Source organism: Melospiza melodia, chromosome Z (genome assembly GCF_035770615.1).
Source record: "Melospiza melodia melodia isolate bMelMel2 chromosome Z, bMelMel2.pri, whole genome shotgun sequence".
Classification (NCBI taxonomy): Eukaryota; Metazoa; Chordata; class Aves; order Passeriformes; family Passerellidae; genus Melospiza; species Melospiza melodia.
The window spans coordinates 19291908-19312976 of NC_086226.1; the positions used below are offsets into that span (position 1 = coordinate 19291908).

At 38.2% G+C, this 21069-nt stretch overlaps 1 protein-coding gene and 1 long non-coding RNA gene across 4 annotated transcripts; both read left to right on the plus strand.

Annotated features, from left to right (window-relative positions):
- Window positions 1-266: 266 nt before the first annotated feature.
- CETN3 (centrin 3) lies at window positions 267-10954 on the plus strand. 3 transcript variants are annotated; one of them, XM_063179992.1, is made up of 5 exons: window positions 267-372; window positions 2426-2561; window positions 4250-4364; window positions 6838-7029; window positions 10509-10954. In XM_063179992.1, the coding sequence occupies exons 1-5, from the start codon at window positions 356-358 to the stop codon at window positions 10550-10552; spliced, it is 504 nt and encodes a 167-aa protein (XP_063036062.1). In that variant the 5' UTR covers window positions 267-355; the 3' UTR covers window positions 10553-10954. The 3 variants fall into 3 exon arrangements, with proteins under 3 accessions (XP_063036062.1, XP_063036063.1, XP_063036060.1); XM_063179993.1 differs by having other exon boundaries at window positions 4250-4331; XM_063179990.1 differs by lacking the exon at window positions 10509-10954 and having other exon boundaries at window positions 6838-8215.
- A 2891-nt stretch (window positions 10955-13845) lies between these two features.
- On the plus strand, window positions 13846-20147 carry LOC134432174 (uncharacterized). The gene is made up of 3 exons (XR_010031248.1): window positions 13846-14093; window positions 19054-19221; window positions 19335-20147. It is a non-coding gene; the product is annotated as an uncharacterized LOC134432174 (long non-coding RNA).
- Window positions 20148-21069: the final 922 nt, after the last annotated feature.

Genomic DNA, 21069 nt, shown 5'->3' on the forward strand with positions numbered 1-21069 from the left:
AAAATCAAGATCAAACATCAAGAAACATCCTTCCTTAGGAAAACTTTCTCATCTTGCCCGTTTCGCAGCAGAAACGGCTCAGCGGCCGACAGCGCCGCCAGGAGCCATCGCCAGCTCAGAGCAGGGACCGCCCCTTCCGCCCTGAGTGGCACCATCTCAGCCAATAGCAGAGCGCCTAGGACTCGAAGGCGGGAGTTTATCGACCCTCGGCCAATCAGACATAGGTGATTGTTGGGGGCGTGGCTTGAACGGCGTCGTGCGGGGCAGGCGCGCGGCGTTGCTGGGGCTCGGACGCGGCCGGGGCGTGCAGGGGGAGGGGCGCGTTAGCCGGACCCGGCTGCCCGGCGGTGGCACGATGAGCCTGGCCCTCAGGTCGGTAGGAGCGCGGCGTTTTCCTGCTTCCCCCGCTCGGGAGCGCGGGTGGGGATCCCTCAGGGCCGTCCCCCGTTCGGGAGCTGTTGGCGGAAGGTGGGGCGCGTCAGGCCGTGGCGGGGCCTGGGTCATCCCCGGCCTCCAGCCGGTCGCATCTGATCCCTTTGTCGCGGCCGGGGGCGCATCGGGCCCGTCTCTCTGCCGTAAGAGGGAAGGGTCCGGCGCGTCTGGCCTTGAGAGGTTCGCTTCTGGGTTGTCTGATGTGCTTTTAAAAGGCCTGTGAATAGGTATAAAGTTAAATGGCTCGGCTTTATTTTGTTTATAAATTCTGATTTAATAGCGATTGCATAAAGGAGCCTGGCTTCAAATACTTGTCTTCAAGTGTAATTAATACGCTTTCATGGCAACTGTTATCCTTAATTTTCAAGTCTAAGAACTTCATGCTTACTATGGTTAAAGTAGTTGCAGAAGTGGCACTGAGCTGCTTGTATTTGAATACTGCTTTTTCTTTTGATTAATTATTTTATGCTAAGCATTAAATGAATACTTAAGTACTCAGATTGCTTTTTCAGAAGAGTTTGGTATTAATCTGCTTTCAGATTTACAAATTGATTTCTTTATCGTAGCTCACAAAATCTGGGCTCCCTAGGTCTGAACTACCCTAATTACGTAGCCAGCTCTGAGTTATTTTAGTCCTTTCAAGAGCTGTAGTAATCCAGAGCCTGTGTGAAATCTTACTGTCTCAGTTGGTCTGTTAAAGACATCTTACTCTTTGAGAGCATTGTGGTTTGAAGCAGGTTCAGCTTCTGCAGCTTACACTTTTCTTGTCTGTATTTGGGATTTTTCCTTCAGTGGTTGTTAAAAGCTAGATAAGTGTTTAAGCTTAGGATTTGATTAAAATTAGCAAATTGTCAACAATGAAGGATATAAAGTAGCTTATTAGAGGGGATTTAGAAAATTAATCAGGCAGTTTTCTGATTAGTAATCTTTATGCATTCTACACTAGGTGACCCAGCACTCATTCTGCTTCTAGTGCAAAAGGACAAATGAGAATAAAAAAATATTCCTGAGAATATAACGTAATTTATACAGTAATTTAGGTTAGGAAGGACTTACGGAAGTCATCTAGTCCAGCTTCCTGAACACAGCGCCTTCTACATAAAGCTGGCTGAGGATGATGAGCCTTTTATAGTCAGGTTAAAAAATTTTCTCATGATGGAGATTCCTTCCCAGTGGAGCTGTTCTAACATGTCACCATATGCACTGGGAAAATGTTTTCCCTTAGATCCAGCTGCTGTTTCTCCTCCAGCTGCAGCTCTTTCCCTTAAATTTTGTAGCTATTGTCTCTTGTCCTTTTATTATGCTCCTCTAAAAGCATAAGCTTATTCCTAGACTAGCCAAAGAAAAGGGGGCTGTCTTTGAGCAAGATTTGCTGATTTGGAGGGCTTTTCTCTTTTGTATATACCAAAACAGAACAAAATATCTTCAAAACAATGTGTGTGTGTGGGATCTAAAGGATTTTAAAAAATCCTGCAAGTATTATTTATCTAACAACTGTTACAGGCAACAAAGCCGATTTGTAGCACCTAATGCTAGCTTTAGTAGCCAGACTGTCTGGCCTAGTTTGGCTTCCACTGGCCCGTCAGTCCCCAAATTTATTTCACTTCTTTTTAAGCTACAGTGTAGAAACGAACTGTTTTCATGAGTTGTATAATTTCAACTGCTAATCTAGTTTGTAACCTCAAGAAGCTTTTTTCACTGGTAATTTTTCTGCCCTCTTTTTTTTGTTGTTGTTATTCTTGCTGCTTATTAACAAAAATGCCTCTGCTTGTTTTATTTTGGGTGGGAGCCGGGAGATGTCATTCAGATTTCACAAGGTAATTGTCTATTTCTGATGTTATTTTAAACTGGGAATACAAGCTGGGAAAATACTGACTAGGTAAGGTAGTGATTCCTAAAATTATGGTGAGTTTCTTATTGGAGGAAAAGGTTATCTACAGTGGCATCTTCCCAGTAGAAATCTGTTACACTACGTTTCCTTTTCTTTATATAGGAATGAGCTCTCAGTAGACAAAACTAAGAAGAAGAAAAGAAGAGAGCTGACTGAGGAACAGAAGCAAGAAATTAAAGATGCCTTTGAATTGTTTGATACAGACAAGGATAGAGCGATAAATTATCATGAATTAAAGGTAGAAGTTTCCTTTCATTTAAGCAGTTTTATAGCTGATAATATATCTGTTCCATAGTGAATTCTTAAGATCCTGGCTATATCTTTAAAAACTTCCTTCAAGATGTGTTGCTGGGTTAAAGAAGCAAAGGAAAAAAATAAAGAAAAAATGGGAAATATTCTGTTGGTGTAAGAATCAGCTTTTCTTCCCACTTTATATACTTCATGTGCAATAGCATTCTAAATAACCCTGGTATAATTGTTGACCTGGGATAAGCTTGGACAGATGGAAAAACTGTCCAAGGATAAGCTTGGACAGAGGGAAGAACTCTTGAAAAACTGTTTGATTCTTTTTAAAACACTGTATAACTTAAAGCTTGGTGTTGGTTTCAGATGTGTAAGTAAAAGATGTAAATTAAATTTGTAAAACTGTTTACTACAAACCAAAGCTTACCTCTGTTTTTCAAAAGAAAGGCTATGATTTGTAGCAATAAGGTGTGCTTTTTGAGGGAGGTTCAGTAGTTACCCTTCCCAAAGAAGGATGCTCCTTATGATAGCTATTAGCAGATGGAGTTTAGGATGTCTTTCTAGGTAAGGCTTCCCACAGAAAGTCTACAGAGTAGTAAATGGGGTTCACTAAATTTGCCTTAAATCTTTTATCCATTTTTATTCTAATTAAGACATCAAGAACAAAAAGTAGCTTTGGAGAGGCCAGTGTTTCAGTCACATAGAGTGAGGTTTTTTTTTTTTAAAGCATGCTTACTTCAGTGTATTGGCTCTATAGTGTGATTCTACCAAGTAATTTGAAGGAGAAAAGTCCTATTTATACTTAATTTGCTGCTACAGGAGTGCGTTAGGTAGAACAATTCCCTTCTCTTTATTTCACAGTTTACTGACTTTATCTTTGCTGGAAGTCACTGTGACTAGAGTTGTACTGGGCATTCTCTTGGTTACCGTTATGCTTTTCCTGGTTATGGTATGCTTTGAATTCCCACCTGTCATCATTACTTGAAAAGCTCTTTCTTATCTAATCAAATATTGTCACCCTGAAGCTTATACTGTGAAAGAGCAGAAACACATAAAGAAGAAAACTACTTGTCTCCTGTACAAAATCAGCATATTTTGAATAATTACTTCAGTGGTTTTCCATATGTGGTTAGCCTGTATTCATCAGTTTGGAGGAAGTTAGGGTGCTGTGTGCTGAGCAATTGCCTTCTGAGGTGAAATGGGAAACTAAATGTGGACTTCTACACTAACGGAAAAGTAAAATGCAGGTTGGCTTCTGTGGTTGACTAGAAAAGCAGTTAAAAGTCTTGTAGGACCTGTAAATCCATGAACACACACTTGCATACAATTTGCAGAATGACTTCCAGTTTTGTCTTAAGATAAGATTTTGAAATGGTTTTAGAGATGACGAATAAATTTACTTGTCCTGAGATGGATTTGGTCCAGTCCGTAAAATCCCTGAAAATGCAAAGTTTTTTTTTTTTTTTTTTCTCACTGTAACTGGATGTTCCATTTCCTAATAGTAGTTCTAAATGGTTTTATTATCCCAAGCTCTTTTATTTTTATTTATTTATTATTGTTACTAAACCATTGATATGCTCTTTCTCTCTTGGAAAGAAGGTAATAATTGAAATTAAAAGGAAAACCTATTAAATGTTTATTTTAGTCCTTATCTATGACTGCACTTCCATTTTATTCCAAAAGGTGGCAATGAGAGCCTTGGGTTTTGATGTGAAAAAAGCTGATGTCCTGAAAATACTTAAAGATTATGATCGCGAATCCACAGGCAAGATCACTTTTGAAGATTTTAATGAAGTTGGTATGTGTTTGATTGTGTTTCTACCTCTAGAGATATTTAGCCTATAATAGTGAGTACAATTTCAAAGCTGTACTTTGTAAGCTTTTTCAAATAGTTAAGAAACAGAAGTGGGAGATTTCATTTAATATTTTGTTTAATATAGGTCAGTAGTAAAGGAAGATAAATATTTGTTTGCTGAATTCTTGATTTGATATATAGAGATGAATGATAGCTACAGTATAAAAGGAAGTAGGGTATCAATCTCTTTCAAACTCTTTCTAGTTTAAACAGAGGAATAAATGCTAGTTTAAAGTGTAGATGTTCTTGTCCTGTTCGCTGTGGAAAAGGTATTTGGTGTTGAATTTCATGAGAAGGAATGCATACACAGATAAGCAAATTACAGACTTCATATAGAAAAAAGATTAAAGAAATTGAAGTAGATTTTAAATATTGTACAAGAATTTTCAACTGCTGACAGAGCCAGGAGCACTAGTTGTGTCTTTCATCTGAAATTTGCATATTGTGAAATTTCATGTACTTTGAGTTTGGGGTGATCTGCAGAATTTTAAGACTTGATGTTTCTTTAAAGATTTTAGGGGATTTTTGTTACGCATAATTTATGCTTTTGCATACAATTTATGTTTACCAAAAAACAATCTGTGTGGGTTTATATTTCTAGCTTATTATGTCCATTATAGTTCATTATGCTCATGATAGTCCATTTCTTCAAGGTATTTTATTTCTGGAGATTTTATGGAACAAAACACCCAAATCCCCAGTAATTGCTCTTGGCTACAAATAGCAATCATCTTAATGTATCAAAAGAATTAGTGATTGAAATATGGCAGCATTTAATTATATGACAAGTAATATTTTCATAGTTATATTCCAAGTTAGAGAACATTATTTTTGGGTCTTTTCTGATTTATAAAGTCTGTGTGGAAGTATTAGGACGAAAATTAGTGTATTGATTTGATAGTAACACTAGTCTTAAAATTGCATCTTATATTATGTAATATTATATAAAATGAATATACTGTAATTACCATGCAATTACTTTTTATATTCCCGATGCCCAGTCATGTTCATTGTTTTCTTGTTCTGTCCTGGCTGTTAATATCAAGAGTTATTAAGTGCTGCAAGGAGCCAGGAAATTCTTGTAGAAAGTACAGTATGTACTTAGAAGGGGATTGAACCTTTTGGAAAACTTGAGTTGAAGTAGCGTATTGCTGTGGTGCCATATGACTGACACAGCATTAAATATGATATCACTTCTCACAGAAAGACTGGGGAGTAAGATAAAATAGCTTATTGAGACATTAACTGTGAAGAGCAGCTGAATATAGGTAAGCAATTCTTGAGCCATCGATTTCTCTTAATTTTATGTTCAACTGAAATACATAAAGATGCAATTATATTTTGTCTTGTATACTTTTGTATTTAAAGACATTTTATTATTTTTCAGTTGTCTTTTTGCAACAAAAAGTAGCACTTTTCAAATTGTGTAATACTGTCTTGCAGCACTGCTGTTTTAAAAGAAAATATTTAAATTTAGGGTAAATCTGCAGATAAATAAACTTGATTGCTGTAGTTGGCTTGTATAAGCATGAAAAATTCTTTCCTCTCAAGATAGCTAAGTCAGAGCAGATATTCCATCTGCAGTTAGGAGCAGATGGTAAGTGGTTCTTTCTGTGCAAACAGTGTTGATGTGATTTTAAGGGCTTGATAATACAAGACTAGCCCTGCAATACAAGCCTCCTAGGTCCAAAGATGTGGAGATAAATTGTTGTTGGTTGCTCTGAAGCAATTGCTTCATATTTCACCAGGCAAGTTTGTATTTTCTGTTGCAGAAACTGACAAATGGTTGTCTTGAAAAGAATAATAAAGGTTGAAGAATCCTTTCAGAATAAACATCTTGTAATTCATAGCAAGCATCCTCTTCATAGCCCCTGTGCTTAGTCTTTTTTTGTTTTCAGGTTGGGGGGCCAGGAAGTGATCAGTTGGTTGGTTATGGGAGCTTTTTGTGTTAGTGTGGTTTTATTTTTAAAAGAGAGGTTCTGTGTGGAGCTTACTGTTTCAGTGTTCTCCCCAGCTCAAAATTCTCTCCTGATGAAAACATGTAAAGTAAAAAAAAATCTCACCTTCATCTAAAAGTGTTGATGGTGTTTTTTCTGAAAATTTGGAATTTTGAAAGAGAGGCATCTTGTGGATACTTTAAATTCCTATTGGAAAATGTGTGGAAAGTGTGACTGAACTGCCATGCAGCTTTCTACTGCAGCAGTTATGTCCCCAAGAGGAGCTCAACTTGGGAAAACAGAGGTGAGAAAGAAAGAGAGGTCAGGCAACAGCCAAACAAATACGCACATTGAATTCTATAGAAATGTAAGAACAGGTGAAATCAGACGTGTGTTCTTCATACTGTCCTAGTTTGCAAAGGTCATTCTGAGTTTACCTTTTTGAATTTTTTAGTCTAACGTAAGTATCCTTTTTCCAGTGACAGATTGGATACTGGACAGAGACCCTCAAGAAGAAATACTCAAGGCATTCAAATTGTTTGATGATGATGACTCTGGTAAAATAAGTCTGAGAAACCTGCGCCGGGTTGCTAGAGAATTGGGTGAAAATATGTCTGATGAAGAACTGCGAGCTATGATTGAAGAATTTGATAAGGATGGAGATGGAGAAAGTATGTGTTGGCAAATACAACACCATGTCATCTTGTTCTTAATTTTGTTATCTTTTTAGTTGTTATTTTGTTGTGAAAATGTCCTCTTTCATTTCCTTCTAGATTACTTTCATCTTAAGCATAATTTAGTTTACAAATAATGCAGATGATTGCTTTTGACAGCTACTAATCCTGGAATTGATTCACCACCAACTCTTATTCAGCCAATGTCTATTTAAAAGATGGGTGAAAGTGTAGTTGAAGGTAGAAGTAAGAGAGATTCTGTGTATCTACATTACATTTTTATTTCCTTATTAATCAGTAAAAGCAGTAAAGTGCTGAGAGAGTTTTTTGGTCACTTACTCAATATATTTTAAGTGGCAATGTGTCATTGTTGTGGTTTCAGCACTGGTTATGGAGCATTAAGCGAATAAATCATGCTGGAAGTAGCCTGGGTCTATGTAGGATCAGCTTGCATGACTCCTGAACATACTTCTGAGCCTTGGAGTGCTGAAAAGCATAGTATGAAAAATGGCTCTGCAACTGACAAAGTCCTTACAGAGTAGGCTGCAGAAGGGACTTACTAGGTAGATAAAGAATGAATTAGCAAATCAAGTTTGATACTATGCCTGTTAAATCACTGTGAAAACTGAAACTTGAAAGTTTTTCATTATCTTCAAAACAACCTTATTTTTACATTAGAAGCCTTAATACTTGAATTTTGAGGATCACTCACTTAAGATCTTGCACATAAAGACTTGTATCAGTCCATCAAGCACCATTCTTAGAGGGTGATGACTCATATCTTAGATTTCACTAGCAGGTCATCAGTTTTTCCTGAGGCAATGATATTTATGCTTGCGGGCATACGATGGGCTCAAAACATACATATACTAATGGAAAAAATTGTGTTGTCAGCCTTTTAACAGATAGTCTTCTATGCTATTCAGTGTAGGTGTTATTTTTGAAAGTCATAGCTGTAGAGGTGAGTGAAATTATAACTCTTTGTCAAATATGTTTTGTCATGTGTTTATCTCCTGGAGCTGCCAAATGAGATGTCAGAATTGTGGATCAATGTTCTTTTGTCACATTGCTATTGGGGTACTACATATGGAACATATACTATTAGTTTCTTTCAGGAGGGTTATTGAGTCATTATTTTGTGTCAGTGCTACATTTTTTTTAAAATCAAATTGATCAGCTGTGACTAAGTGGCTCAGTTTTCTCTTATTCAATCATCCATTCATTGTCTTTGTTAGCGCAATCAAGCAGAAGATTGAATATGGAAGAGTGACAGTATAATGTTCGTAATTTTTGTTATCCTTGAAGTTCTGTGTGGTTTTTTCTTCCTTAAAGAAAACTGAGGCTGCTCTTAGCTTTTCAAGATTCATTCTGAGAAAGTTAATTATTCTGTGAATCACAATTTCATTTGTCTTCAAACACCTGGCAAATGTGGCAAAATCTTGCTGTCATCTAATTCTCCTTCTTCTCCTGCTCTCCAAAAAAATTTCAAACTGTTAATTGTTAGCATTTTTTATTGATATATCAAATACAGGAACAGTACCACTTTTGGTTTAAACACTGTATTACATTTGAGAGATTGTTTTGCTCACAGTGAAATAAGGTATCTGGTATGGTACTCAGGTTACATGAACCCTTATATTCACAGTAGACCCACTGAGCTTTACTGGTAGAGTACAGTACTACACATTTCTGTAAGAGAAAGTATATTTGATGTATTTTTGTCTCCCCTAATTACGTAAATAATCTTACTTTGGTATTCCTGGGTTTAATAATTACTTCTGGTTTTGAGTACAACTAACTTGAAAAACTCCATGGTGTCAGTTCATGCAATTTTGATCATCTTGTGTGGAAACACTGTTCAGTCTCATGTCTCAGATTTTTGGCACAACATTAAGAAGTACCCAAACCCACCTCTGAAAAAATATGCACCTTTAACACTCAAGATTCTAAGTCAATGTTCTCTTTCTATTAGTTGTGATTCTAGTTTGTTCTTTTATGATTGCTTACGTCATGGAATTGAGGGAAATCTGGTGCCATGAAAAAACAGTGCTTCTGCTTTCGTGGTGCTTAACTCATGAACAGATGCTGTATCTGAAGGGGACTTAGTGGAATTACTTTGCTTACTTGGAATTGTAACTACACTGCTTTTTGAAGTTTCCTTGAATGTTCCAAAATTTGTCATTACAGTGTTACATTTCCATTTTGAAGCGTGATTTCAAGGATGTTGTAAACCAGAGAATATTTTTGAGACGATGTTTGAATTTGTTTTGTTAGTATGTTACTGTGATAAAAGCTGTGGAAGTGCTTTTAAAGTCATACAGTGACAGCATTTTTGTGTCGTAGGACTAGATGTAGCTATGTGATGGACTGGTGTTTCAGAGCATAGGGCCCTAAGGTAGACTAAATATAATTGTTTCCTGTTTTTTTACATACATCACAGCAGGACATGTTTAGGTTTTTTTATTTTTTTATTCTTTAGCGTAGTTGAATTTCTTTAATATTCTTCTAGCTGTGAATGTAGTTCCTTCTTTGCAGTGCTTTGTTTAGGAATAGGTTGAGCATGTTGGCTGGGATGGATAATTGCCAGGGCTTTGTATGTGTCTTGTCTTTTCCATACCACCATCTTACTCTAATCATTCCCCAGTACAGTAATTAGTTGCAGAGTGAACATGTTCACTGTTGTACTGTTTTAACATATGAGTAAGGTCAGTACCTCAGGTGTAACTACAGCAAAATAATTAATGAACGCTAATTAATGTACTATTATGATTTAATTTCTTCAAGTGCATTTGTGTAAAATTTCTGTTAGTTATAAATGAAGAATGAAGAAAGTTCAGATGGGGAAAGGCTCATAAAATGTCCATTTTAAATCTATCAAATTTATGGAATAATTGCTAAACAAACTTAAAATTTGTTTTTTATTTGGTAAGTGTTATAGAATGGGGAGACAGGAATAGCATTGTTTGATCTGTGATGGTAAGTTGGATGTAAATGTTTTGAATTATGATTTTAAGAATAAAACTGAATTCAGTCATAACTGACTAAGGTATTGTTGCTTGAGAAGTATTTACTTAATAAAATTTAGGTACCATTCTTAACATTTTTATAGACCTTTAAAATAATATTATTTTGCATAGCCATCTTACATATGGTTCTCGGAGATTTTTTTTCGATTGTATTTCACTTTTAGAATATTTTTTACTTTTATAATTAGAAATAATATAAGTGATTATAAGTGAGCTAGATTCTGGGTTTAGGATTCCACATAATGTTGCATTCTGGTTCCATGTTTCATGAAAAAACCTGTGCAAAACCCTTGTTCTAGAAGCAAATTTGTAAACACTTATAGTAATGGATCAGATGCAACAAATACTAACAGAGATGCCTTTACTTAAAGTACAGATATATTATTTTATTTTAAGGTTTATTGCTGTTTGTCTAATGATTTTCTTTTTTTTTTTTTTTTTTTTTTGCAGTCAATCAAGAAGAGTTTATTGCTATTATGACTGGAGATATTTAGCATTAGAAGAAAAAAAATTACCTGACCACAAAAGGGAGGAGTTGTTGGCAGCTTCCATTACAATGTTTTGTACTTTCATTTATTTTGGTAGCTGGAGTGATGCAGAAAGTTAGTTGTCACAGGACCAAAATAAAAACGGGTTATATGCACTGATAATTCAGTACTTTGTATCATTAAATATTATCAATAGGATAATTGATGTAATATTTTAGAACAAGTAAGTAATGCTGCATTTCAGAATGTTTGAGTAACTTTGTAAAATAGCCTTGTCTCAGATTTCTAAATTGTATCATATAAGAACCTTTTGAGATTCTTGAGTTTGTGTTAGCATTAGTTGTGGCCTTAGTTTTGATACATAAGGTTTGAAAAACTTCCATTTTAATAAAACATTCTTTACTACTACTTGAAAGTGTTATTATTGTAGTTCAATCTGAGCTTTACTGGAAGGGGCAATGAATCAGAGAAAATGTGGTTTTTTTCATTTTTCATTTATAAGCTTTTACTTTTGTTCTTTTAGATGAACAGCAACATTAAATGGGCAAGCATATACATCTTCAAAGATGCCATTTATTAACTCTGTTACCCTGTACTATAACAAGTGACACACAACTATGCATGATTACAAACATGCTTAAATCACTCCGATGTCAGAGTAATTCTCTCTCCAGTATCCACAATTCTGATAGTTGTGGAGACAATGACAGTGGCAAACTTCCTGCAAGCCAAGTAGTATGCTTTAGAATCTAATAGCAAAAACACCCCACGTGAAATAGAAAACGTATTTTAAAAAACCTGCAACAAAACCCCACAACTCCTCACCTGTATTTTGCAATCTTAGAAGATTTGTTTGAGAGGTGAATGTTTAGGGGAAAAGGTTCAGTGTTTGGGACTGAGCCTATGAATGGCTCTTAACAAGTATTTTCTAGGATGAGTATGAGAATCGTCCAGTTCAGTAGCTTCTGACTTTGCTTTTAATTTTTTTTTTTTTTTTTTTTTGTAAACTATTTCAGGGACACTTTTAGTTTCTGCAGACAATCAAAGTGATAAAGAACTGGAAAGGTCTGTTCACAGTCTTCAAAAAACTTTTTCCTTAAAAACCCTACCTTTTAAATGTGCCACGTGTTCTAACATGCTGCAGTGGTCTTTAGGGGGATGGTACCATCTCTGTAGATGGCTGGTACTTATTTTTTGATAGGTGACCACTTATTATGTGTAACTCTTCCAGTAAGATGTACTTTGTGTCTTCTGAATTGAGGCCTCATTTCTAGCTTTTGCAGTATACTTGGTAAACCTTACTTCGTTCTTGCAGACATGGCAGCATTTGTTAGGGGCCAGGTAACAATAGTATAAGGCTCCATAAACAGAGGTCAGTGACCTGGAGAGAGGTCTTGTAAGTGACAGTAAGTAACTCTTACTTTTTTTCCTCATTTCATTGTTCTGGAGATTTTTGCATTTCGTAACAGCGCTTGTTCTGTACTGCTGCCTGTTGATCTCGCAGTTTTGTGTACTGGGATTGTTGCAATTCCTGTTGACTTTCCTTGGTGTTCACCAACCTCACAATAATTGTGTCAGATCAGAGACCAGAGCATGGTAAGATATAATCTCTAAATTTGCAACTGTCAGCTTGGCCCCAGCATTAATGCTGCATTTAATTCTCTGTGCTTTATGGGGTTCACATCTATGCTGGTACTTTTTTCATAGTTCTCTTGGTGTATCATAGGATACAGATTGCCAGTTTTTTCTTGTTATACATTGCCTGATATCATAGAGGAAGCAAGTAATTTGGTGGAACATTTTATCATCTCTGTTGTAGAATACTGCCAAGGGTCAGCAGTCATCACTACATATGCAATAGGTGTGCTGTTGAATGTGTCCCTTATATCTAGATTTGCAAAAGTGGGTTAGTGTTAAATGAACAAGGTCTGGCTTGGAGTACCAGCAACAGATGTTCCTCTGTCACCTCTGCTATGGAGGACAGTGACATGTGGTGGAAGTTAAAAATGGCAGCTTAGGAAATGTTGTAATCTATTGCACTGAAATCACTGGAAGCTCTTTTTAAGAGCTTGTAGTAACAATTGTTTATAACTATGCCAAATATCAATAATTAATCCCTAATTAATCACATATAACTTTGAGGAAGTTGAGACATTTCAAATTAATAAAAATACCATGTTGGAATGCAGTGTACACCAAATACTACTCTACTGGCTTATTTTAGAGTTGTCTTTTATGTACTAGGTTTGTGACATCAATCATATTTGGTTTGTGTTTATTCATGTGAAAGTTTCCATTACACATTTAAGTCACCAACAGACCAGTGTTAAGGTTACGTGTGCTGCATCATGTGAAGGCTCTGCTTGAACTGAGAAACGTCTTGAGTGTTTTCCTGTTGTGCTTGACTTTACCATGTACAACAGAGCTGTGCTTAACTGTGCTGTTGGAACTTGGCAAAGAGGAAAAGGGAAACTGACAGTTTGTCTGGCAACAGAGCAGAGGCCAAAGAGGCAGTTTGTGACAGGAGGGATGAGCACAGAGCCACTGCGAAGGGACACAGCTGGCTCTCATCTCTAAAGTGAAGCCACAGGCCTGCATGAGAGGAAAGGCAGCCCAAAGCAGAGGGTCCGTGTTGATCTCTTTGTATTTGGTCTCTCTAGTTCATAGCAGAACTCATGGATGCAGCTTCTCTTCCTGCACTGTGGCTGCAGCTCAGGAAGATGTGACTGGCATTGTTGGAGATTATGTGGTGGTTAAGCCATGAAGCAGAGCATTCAGAAATCCTTCAATTGTTAAACCCCTAGCCTAAGAAAGTTTTGCAGCCTATGTGCCGTTCAGGATTATTACAAAGTAAACTTTGTTAGCAGTAGTTTTTGCCACAAATTACACAAGAACAGAGGATGAGGACAATTGCATCAAATCAATTTGCCCCACAGATTGCTTGTAGTTGCTCATAACCCCTTACACAGTTGGAGGTTTTTTGTGGACTCCTATCTGATGGATGCACTGCTCTGTTGAGACAAATTTCAGGAGAAAATACCCTGGAATTACAATTTCCTCTAAAGAGAAAGGGCTTCAATAACTCTCTTTTCTTCTGCCAGTGATAAGAATGGATACCAGGGGGTGAAAGTGAAAAAAAACCCTTTTTTGTTAAAAAAAAAAAAAAAAAGAAAAAAGAAATGAATAAATGCTAGAGATTGAAGTTGCGGAACCTTACCCCCAGAGACCCAACAACAGCCGTTGTTGGCTGTCAGGCAATTTCCCCCCTGGTGCAGTTCCGCTCACAGCCGGCAGGGGCGCTGGCGTCTCCCCAGCTAGGCCGGGCGGGTGCGGTGATTCCCCCGCGGCTGCAGGTGGCGCTGTAGGCGCGCGTCAAACGGCTCTCACAGGGTCATAGCCGAGACAGCTGGCAGAAGGGAGGGAGAAGTAGCTTCCTTTACGAACCCCAAGGGGCAGCTGACCACGCTGCCCCTGTGGATAGCAGAAAGAGCTGCAGCAGGAACTTCAGGAGAAGCAAGCTGGAAAGGCAGGATGGCCTCACCCGCAGGTAGCAAGCAAGCGGCAGCAGAAACTCCACAGCGGCAAGCCGGACGGCGGAAGGGGTGAAGAGCTGTAGTGCAGCAAAACTCCCGGCAGAGGCAGGGCGGGAGGCAGGAAGCAGCAGCCCGGCTGCCGAGCGCAGCAGCGAGGCTCCCCGGGCTTTCTGCGGCCTGGGTCTGCGCCCTGCGGGGCGGGCAGCCCCCAGCGGGAAACGAGGGAGTCCCGGGGTCCTGGGGGGGCACGCACTGGCTCGGGGCTTCCCACAGCAGAACAGCCAAAGAAGCCAAGCCGGCAAGGTCATTCACAGCGCAAATGGAAAAAAACCAAAACCAACAAACAACAAAAACAACAAAAATCAAGCAAACCCCCCCCCCTTCCCCAACCAACCAAAAAACCCCTACACAAACAGCATAATAAACCGTGGGGGAGGTGGTGGGGGGGTGGCAACAGCAGCTGCCCCGGGCACAAAACATCAAAAACCCCCTAAGAGGGATGGGATAATAAACCAAGACACTTATATAAGCAACCCTTTATTTGTTTTGGTTGGACTGGGTCTTCTATTAAGCAGTAAATGGTTGTGACTGCAACCTGCCTTAATGCACGAGGAACCTGACTGAAGCAAGAGCTGTGTTTTCTTCGACCTTTCAATTAAGTCAATAGGTTAAGGAAGTTACCAACTCGTGCTGGGAAAACTTTTGTATAACTCACTTTCTCTAGTTACCACGGATGTAAGTCTGTAGGGATGCTTAGAACGTTCCTATTTTTAAGTAAAGAAAGAAAAACTATTCTACAGAGAGAAAAGGTGGGACTGTGTCTTTGGTGCTTCCCTAAGGGACAGCAAGGGAAATATCTGGACAAATCTATTCAGACACCCTTACTAAGATATTACACATATTGGCACAAAATCAGTAGAAGCATCATATACTTCTAGAGAATGTGCAAGTGTCTTACTTTTATGATTGCACAAATGGCACATCTACTGCAAAACTGTTGCTAAGCAAACGCAACACATTGGCAATTACCAGCAGTCAGAAGTGATAGCTCTCAGAATACATAAGCGGGAAATTTCCATATGTAGGTCTTTTTGAAATGACATATAAGCGTATCGGTGGTGGAGGTTGTATTTTCCAACTTTTAGCCTTTACTAGTTTGAAAACCACTTATAAAAAAGTACTTAAATGAATTTCAAGGAAGAATTAAATTTCCCAGGTGTTGGCAGGCACTCTTCCCATTCCTCTGGTGGAGTCAGAGACATTGCAGCACAGTGAATGTCCCAACTGTAAGTGAAAATGTAGGAAAAGAAAGAATTATATTCAGGAACAGTTGCCATTGAAAAATGAGTTTTGAAAACTCTTAAAATAAAAATATCTATTTTAACACATTTGTAATGGGGTTAAAAAAGTCCAAAGCCCAGCCAATTTGTGCTCTCCTGGTAAGTGAAAAGCAGAGCTACATAGAGGTTTAAACAAGAGTAGTGTGCTGTACCTGAAAAGGAAAGTAGTAAAATGTCTGTATAGTATTTTTGATAGCTATATATGTAAATAAAAAAAATCACATCCAAACGACCCAATTAAATGAAATCAGTAAAAAATACTAGTTAGATGTAGATCATAGTGGGCCACCCTTAAAAGGACATTAAAAAAGGCAACAGTTCAGTTTTTCAGCCCCCATTGGAAGTTAGTTACTTCCCCAGTACTCCTAGATGAGCAAACCATAATCCCACTGTTTTAATGAAGACCTCTTCAGTTAATAAAATAGGTGCTGATGTCTAGAGCTGTGTGAGTTAATTAATTATGCTAGTTTATAATGGCTGCCACATTTATAAAAGCAGTTGCAGTGCTAACAGCATCCAATTAATTTCTCTATAAAACACTGAATTTCATGACTTGGAAAGGCGTTATCAGCATTCATTTTTCTTTCTCACACAGTTTTTTTTGTTTGAAAAATTGTTTGTACCCTACCCAGGGCAATCTTCATGGAAAGATTTATTTATATTATATTGTTTTAAAACATACATGTTCAAGATGTTACTTGATTGTTTAATGAGACAGATCAGTCGGAATATATATCGTTCTGGCTGTGCATTATGTTTTTTAAAAGTTGCACAAAAGTTAACCATGTTTTTTCATGTTCACTTTCCTAAAAGCAGCAACTTCCACTTGGTAATCAAATGTGACAGCTGTATTCAGAGAAATGAGGGACAAAATTCGTCAATTAAAAAAACAGGAGATGGTTTTACCCACTAGGGGGACCCATTGTTACGACTAAAAGTGAACTCTGAAGTTGTAAGTAAAACCAGCATGATCAAGGATCGGGTGGAATTTTCATGCCTGAATCTTTTCTCTCTCTCGGTGTGCACGCACACCATAAAAGATCTGTGGGCCTTTTCTATCTATTTACCCGAAATTCGCCAACTAAGAGGCAACTTCTGTGTAGCACAGATAAGAACTATTTTGTAGGTATTGAAGGCTTATGTTTCTGTGTTGTGTCACTTTGCAAATATATAAAAGTGACAGAAAACAAATATTTGGTTGCTTGTGGTGTGCAGAATTTACTGAGAAAATATGTACTTATTTAAAGATACACTGGTAATTTTATTTGATTTTGGATCTGAATGGAGAGGAAAATGTGTCCTTTTTTTGGTTCTGACAGCCAGATAGTACACTCATGTCCTAATTTTTTCTTGCCTTAAGCAGTCACCCTGCTCTACTCTGGGCTTTGCAACTTGGTGCCCTGCTCTTACAAAGGCTCCTTGCTATATCTTCTCATGTGTGCATTTCCCCCATGTGAGGCTCAGCTTTGATCCGACTGTGCTGCCCATCACACTCTCCTCCCTGTCTCCTGGCTCTGAGGTGTCCAGTGAAGGGCACCTGTAGCTGTCCCTTAACTCATGATTTGTCCCCTGCGCCATGCCACTGCTCAGCATCCCTTTTAGCTCCTGCAAGGAGCTTAGCTTGTCTCTAATCCTCCCCCCTCTTTTCACTAACACCATCACAGCCCTTACCTTGCTTAGGTAGATTAGTGAGGAACAGATTTCTAAAAACCAGCAATAAAACTGTCTGGAAATTTCTACATGGCGGCATTTCTTGATCAGTGGTCCCCCACCTGGTGGTGTTACACCTTTTCTCCTCCTCCTATGACCCTGTCTGGGTGGGAGGCAGAAGAGGAAGGACAATTTCTTGTCTTTGTTCTGTTGCCTTTTGTCAAGATCATCTTGTCACCCAAATTCTAAAAAGTTAAACAGTGTGTTTCTTAGATGTGAAGTAAAAAGCAATGTAATTTATTCCTTTATGCCTAGAGTGAAGTTATTTAATACTGTTTCTAATGCTATCAATAACTATTCTTTTTCTCAGAAAGGATGCAAAGCTTTATTTATCCTCGCTATTTCACTATTTGTTATTTTAAATTCTTTCCCAGTTGTGATGGGAATGTGATGCAGTAACATTTCTTTTGTTTTTAACAAGGGTTTTGTGTTTAAATATGCTCAAATGAGTGAAAATGTATTTTTGAATTAGAATTTACTGAAGCAAAATTTTCTTCCCTCACATCAAAGACTGACAAACCTGTGTAACCATTTAAAAAATTTCCAACAAAGGGCCTGTTTGGTTCAGTTCAATGGCCCTTTTTGACACAGTGTACAGAGCACTGAGATGAAATTTTCTGTGGCTCGCACTGCGGCCACAGGGGCGGAGAGATGCTGGCCAGGTGCTCGTCACGGAGCCACAGGAGCGGCACTCCAGGCTCTCTCCCTGACACTGCCCACGTAGTGGTGCTGCTGCGGCATGGGGGACACAGGCAGGTGCTGGCTGCGCGGTCCCAAGGCGAAGGAACGAGAGAGTGGACACATGCACGGGTGCCAAGAAAGCTTTACTCCAACACAGATCCAGAGCTGAGTGCCAGGGAGCAGGGGTCTGGGGAGGTTCTTATAAGGGGAGTGGGCCTAAGGGGTGGAAACACAAAGCAACCAATCAGCAAAGGTAAGGGGAAGAGTACTAGACAAGGCAGAACCAATGAGGATTGTACAGGGGAGGAAGGAAGCCGTGGAGCGAACTAAGGGTAATTGACGCAATTTTCTCGAAAGAAAGGGGGGTGGTCAGGATTACAGACAGGGGTTAGTGGGCAGCACCATGAGGATTGACACAGGCACATAAGGCCACAAGAGGAGGAGCAGGGAATCAGTCACCTTGAGGGACAACTCAGTGGTGGGAAAAATGGGATAAACAACTTAGGGAGAAACCATTCTGAGGGACTTTAACAGGGGTACAGAGGGTTAAACCATTTCCCTAACAGTAAATAACTGTCTTTTATAACCAAATTAACAATGCCATTTAAAGAACACACGACATCACAATATTCAGGTCACATTTGATTAAGTAATGGATCTGCAGCTCGATTTCCATAGTGAAAAACAGGAGATGGCCATCTCAGTCACCAATGTCTTGGCCCTTGAACTTCATTTTTTCAAATTCCAAAGGACTTTCAAATTCCTCTGCTACCATTGGAAAATAAGTACCTACGCATCCCTCGGAAGTGACTTTCACTTCCTAAATCACGAAGTTGCTTTTGCCATTATTACACTCATCCTGTATTGGAATCCTGATAGACTACCTGTGGCAGACTTCCAGGTAGTTTTTTTCACTATGTATTTATTATTCACGAGAGTTTAAAAAGAGGATAAAAACAAACTGCAGAGAATTTTGTGTGGTTGTGATAAAGTTGAAGGCTAAATCTGCACCCACTTCTCTCCTATTAATGTGTCCTACAGAGCTGAGCCCGATGTTGGCCTTACTATGCCAGTCTTTGTGAATCCAACACGCCTAATACTTCCAAATACAGAGTGAAAGGCAAGCATTTCCCAGGCATTTCCCTCTACTTCAGTGACATGAAACATGATACATGTCAGAATCATGGGGAATGGCTAATATGTTGCAAATGGAGTGGAAATTAAATGTGTGTAAGTTCTCTAGTCCTCAGGTGCTTGATCTATCCAGAGACCTGCCCCTGAGAGCCACACTGGAGCAGCTGGAGAGGCAGCGATAGGATGGAACACAGTGGGGGAGTTTTTGTCCTGGGTGCTCTGGGCTCTGCTGCATACACCAGCAGAAGTGACATTGTCATCTCCATTGTAAAGTGAGGTATCTCAGTGCTCACCTAACTTTCTGTGGTAGATTAAGTCACATAAGGCGCAAATTTACACCTCCTCTACATTTTTGTTAGACTAACATTGTTTCTTTTTTTTTTGTCACAGGGCATCAGAGGCACAAGGGATGTTGACATCTGAAATTACAGAGTCTTTGCACCTACAAGATATTTATTTTTTGAAACTTTGCATTGTGCTGATTAAAGGCTCAGTTGTATTAAACTGGCACCTGTAGCATTGCTTTTTCTTAAGTTTCATGGAAGGCAGTGGAGCTGTTGCATCTCCTGCTACACTGCAACCAAATACTGGACAGTGAGGAGGCTCCCAATTCTTATATCATGATGGTTTTAGGGTCTTCTGTGGGAACCTTCTGCAGACATCTGAGACTGAGTTCATGGTGCTATGCTGAGTGCATCAGTCTGGTCTGTGTTAGAACACTGACTTCAATGCAAAGAAATGTGTTGATTCCAATTTTGTTCTTGAAAAGAATAAAGGGCAATATATAGGTAATCTACTGGGAAATTACTGTTTTTAAGCTGCTATGAAGATCTGTGATCAATAAGAGATAGAATAAATGACCTATAATGCCCCTATGTAGTAATAGTTATGACCTTGTAATTTAGTACAGACTTGTAGCATTTAATTTTTTGGGTTTTTGACTGCTCAATGAGCACCTAAAAATGTGCAGTGGGTAAATATTTATATCAGACTTCATTCACTTGAGATCATCAATAGATTACTTTTTATTTTCTTTAGCAGATCTAAAAATCAAAATAACCTACATGTGCTGCTAATCTAATTTGATTGCAGCCTGTAAACTATGTGTTTTAGAGATCCCAATAATCAGGTGGCTGTTTCTGAGTCTGTTTTTCTCTTTAGTTTTGGAAAAAAGTATTTACATGGAAGGCTAATGATACTAAAATTAATAAACTAAGGAGCGACTGAAAGAAATTTATGTGTTCTGAAATTGATTAAAATGCGTTCTTTGTCTAAAAGTGAGTTGGTGCCAAAAGAGTGGTCTCAAACTCATGTGAAAGATTAATTTCATTATTTGTTTGTTTGTTTGCATAGCTTACAAACTCTCTGTGTAAATAAACACTGCATCCTAAATCCAAACTAGTAAGACAGCACTGTTTACTGTTTAAGGCCAGAGTATACAGTTAAAACACCCCAAACCAACTAATACAAAAAAGAATATAATTACCACTAATTCTTACTATTTTTTTGCAAACTGTTCCTGGTGTATGACAGATTCCTATGCTTGTTTTATATTCTGAGACACATAGTAATATGACTCTAGTATCCCTCTTTTCATTTGTTATAATGTTCACTGCAGTTTGAAATAACTGCAAAGTTTAATAAACTGTACAATTATGTGCAACTGCCTTTTTTCCCTCTTGAACACCTGTTTTTTCTGTTCATTAGAAGCAAACTTTTTGAATTGTAACTGGCATCTTTCCTCAGAGCTTGATCTAGGAGTGCATGATAGATTTGCATATTTTGCTATATTTGCATTTTAAAATCTTAACTTAGAAAAGACAAACAAATGTAAATGGTGGGAATTTAGTGAAAGGAATCCAGAAAATCTACCAGGATCTACTAACTTGCCATTTAATCTAAATACAAAATAGGCACAGCAGTTGTGCAACTGTATGTTTATATACAGCTCCACATTTTTGACTGAAAAAAAGCTTTCTTAATATAGACTGAAGTGTGATTTTGCTTGAAAAAGTGAATCTGTAAACTTAGCATCATGTTTATTGTCTCAATGACTTTTCAAATTCCAGACTTGATATGTACATTGGCACAGCAACTTGTTTATCCTATCTAAAAGCTCAGTTTG

Bases quoted from the DNA above. Each gene is read 5' to 3' on its own strand.
- CETN3 (XM_063179990.1), top strand. The intron at 2,562-4,249 runs GTAGAAGTTTCC...TTATTCCAAAAG, and splicing joins TAAATTATCATGAATTAAAG to GTGGCAATGAGAGCCTTGGG. The intron at 4,365-6,837 runs GTATGTGTTTGA...TCCTTTTTCCAG, and splicing joins TGAAGATTTTAATGAAGTTG to TGACAGATTGGATACTGGAC.